Source organism: Cynocephalus volans, chromosome 15, assembly GCF_027409185.1.
Source record: "Cynocephalus volans isolate mCynVol1 chromosome 15, mCynVol1.pri, whole genome shotgun sequence".
NCBI classification, from domain to species: Eukaryota; Metazoa; Chordata; class Mammalia; order Dermoptera; family Cynocephalidae; genus Cynocephalus; species Cynocephalus volans.
The window spans coordinates 12,966,272-12,969,418 of record NC_084474.1 but is presented as its reverse complement, the minus strand read 5'-3'; the positions used below and the strand labels follow the sequence as shown (position 1 = coordinate 12,969,418).

The 3,147-nt window shown below is 53.1% G+C and overlaps 1 protein-coding gene across 1 annotated transcript; it reads right to left on the bottom strand.

Moving 5' to 3' along the window:
- Positions 1 to 1,676: 1,676 nt before the first annotated feature.
- LOC134363637 (transcription factor SOX-17-like) lies at positions 1,677 to 2,708 on the bottom strand. The gene is made up of 2 exons (XM_063079248.1): positions 2,635 to 2,708; positions 1,677 to 2,523 (listed from the first exon to the last, which is right to left on the bottom strand). Exons 1-2 carry the CDS (start codon positions 2,706 to 2,708, stop codon positions 1,677 to 1,679), a joined length of 921 nt encoding a protein of 306 aa, XP_062935318.1.
- Positions 2,709 to 3,147: the final 439 nt, after the last annotated feature.

The following is a 3,147-nucleotide window of genomic DNA, read 5'->3' as shown; positions in this document are numbered from 1 at the left end:
AGGGTGCCAAAGGGCAACTTCCCCAAAGGAAAACCAGAGTTCTGCTGGGGCAGAAGGGGAAACACAGGCTGGGGAGACACCAATGAATGCCACCATCACACCACCTGGGGGTGTAAAGAGGGAGCTCTGTCACCAGTTCTCAAAGTGCAATACAATGCTTGTCATGTGGGTGTTAAAGTGTTTCATTTTGAAATGCATTTAACTAGAATCCAGATAGCTGCACCCTTGACCACAAAACTAGCTTCCTGAAAAACCAACTTTAGAAATCTTCTGCAAAAATCATTCACCCAATGTCCACAACACTGATTCTAGGGGAAGCACCCAGATGCTACAAAGTTCTTTTAAAAAACATAACTAATTTTTGGTCTCATTCAGAATCTTAAGTAGCAGTGTGATAAGCGGCAAGACGGTGAACTCTACATTTAACACAGACAATGGCATTTATCAATCAATTTAATTTTAATGTGGCTCATCCCTAAATTCTAATCTACTCCAAGCTTTGAAAAACCTTCCCTGAAGACTTGTCTAAACTCCTAATCTAACTCCTAAAATTGTAGGAGTTTCAAGCATTTCAAACTCCAAACATTTTACAGGGCAAAATACAAGCTCCTAAGAGGGCATCACCTGAGCTTTCTAAAAAGTGGTGTCAGCCAGAGAAAGTAGGAGAGGAACCTTATGCCTGACAATGTTGTATTGTTACTCATTTTATCCTCTGTCCCCACCTGGGTCACAGACTTCCTGAGAGTGAAAAGAGCAGGATCTGACATGCCCCCACCGACCGCGGCACTTCACACGTGTAGCACGGCCCCTAATTTTACTCAGTCCACTCTGAAGTCTAAGCCCGGCCCGTGGAGTTGCTCATAGGGAAGGCTGGCCCTTTCAACCCGGGTGTCCCCCCAGTAGATGCACTCTCTGCCCTGCTCCTGGTACCTGCATCCACAGGCCTCCCAGCCTCTGGTTTGGGGGTCAAGTTTGGTCAGGAAATCAGGAGGGTGACAGGAGTCTCCCCAGGATTTATTTTCTGGATCCGTCCTCTGGGCCACAATTGGCCATAGCTTCATTACTCGTCCTAAGGCCACAGCTCCTGGCTGGAAGGACTCCTAAAGCTACTGTCACCCTGAATTCCAGTGACTGCTTCTCCTCCTCCACAGTCAGGGCTGGTGAGTGGTGCTTTGAGCTACTGGCAGGCACCACGGGGTGTTTGCAGTCCCTAATGATGCACGTTTGTGGACTGTTAGTTGATCTTTCTTTAATCACCCATTTTCCATATGTCATCTGTTTCCTGCGGGACCTTGACTGACACAGACACACTTCATTTACGTTTGCTAACTATAAAATCTATATATGCACAGAATTTTTTAAAACTTTGTTTTCAAATTTACAAAGACATCAATAACCAAGAACTTCTACGAAAACGTAGAAGATACTCGATAAATGTTAGTAAAATGAATGTTTAAAACTAGTTGGAATGAGATGACTTGTGAAGGAAAAAAGTGCTGTCTACCACCGTCCATCACTTTTCCACTTTTTAAAAATAATCAAACTTTAATGCAAAAGTAACGTGCATACATAGAAAATGGAAATAGATTGACTTTGCATATGCGTCAGCAGAACACATTTTCGCGCCGGCTCCTTTGACATGTTAACAATGTTAAACATTGTCCTTACTGGAAAGTTCATTCTGAGAAAGACAGGAACATTTCCAATATTCTGACGGTGGTAGTAACCCACGGTAAACTGGCAACGGATCTCCGAGGCCAGAGCAGAGGGGTTAAAGTCGGCAACGGCACTGAGCCGCCCGGGAGGAGCTCGGCGGGCTGGCCGGGGTCCGCGGCGTCCCGGCAGGGCAGCGCCTCGGGAGGAGGCGACGGCTGCCCCGGGCCCGGCGGGTGCTGCTGCGGCGGCGGCTGCACGTGGAAGCCGCGCCCGCCGCCCGCCCCGGCCGAGCCCATCGCGCCGTAGTACATGTGCAGGGCGCTGGGGGGCGCCAGCAGGCCCGGCATCGCGGGGCCCGCGGACTCGGGGCCGAGCCGGGCGTGCATGGGGCCGGCGGGCGGCTCCGAGGGCCCCGCGTAGTCCGAGACTTGCGCGTAGCCGTAGGTGGCGGCCGCCGGGCAGTCCCCGGGCAGCGGGGCGGCGAAGAAGGCCGGGTCTGGCTCCACGCCGTCCAGCGGGGACGTGTCGGGCGTGGGCAGCGGGTAGCCGTCGAGCGGGGGCGCGCCCAGGCCCTGGCAGTCGCGGTAGTGGCCGCCCATGTGCGGGGGCAGCAGCGGCGGGCCGGCGGGGAAGCTCTGCTCGGGGAAGGGCAGGCCCAGGCCGTCCATGGCCACGCGGCCGCCCTCGGCGTGGGGCAGGTCCTGGTAGCTGGTGTGGTCCCGCAGGACCCCCGCGCAGCGCCACCTCCCCCAGGAAGGCAGCTCCTCCGCCCGCGCCTGCCTCGCTGGGGACCCAGTTGCTTCCCAACTCGCAGAGCGAAAGCTTCTCCCAAGCCGGCGGGAGGCCCGCGAAGCGCGTCCCACACACCTTATCACACACACGAAAACAGTATGATTGTGAAAGTTAACATTAAGCTTGATGTCAGAACTGGGACACCAGGGACCCCATCAGCCTACTAATTATTGGGGCAGGTCTCACCACCTCGACAGAATCACCTTCTTGAGACGCCGTCTCAGCCTTGTGATCTTAGACTCCTGGAAATGCCACGGCATCCCGGCAGGCCACCACCTGTCCCGGTAAGGCATGAAACGAAGAAACAACTCTCCAGGAGGTAGTAACGACCCGGAGTTTGTATACGCCGCTGCCAGCACTCGTGAGATTGGATACCGAAATAACCCACCTTGTAAAAACTGCCCTTGGGGTGTGCACAATTTCTACCCCTTCTCGAGTGAACGTGCTGCCCACTGAGTCCTCTGTATTTGAAGTACAGGTACTTTCCGTTCTTGTGCACAAACTCAGTTTCTGCATGAGTGTGAGAAGGTCTTAGGGCTCAAACTACATTAGAGGATTAAGCCACAGATACGAATTTACATTGGACTGAAGACGGGACATTGTGGGGCTGACCCCACGGAAGAGTGGAGAAGGTCACCAACCAGTAAATGGAGGTTCATCATCTAGGAATACAAGAGCGCCAAATACATACTGTTAACT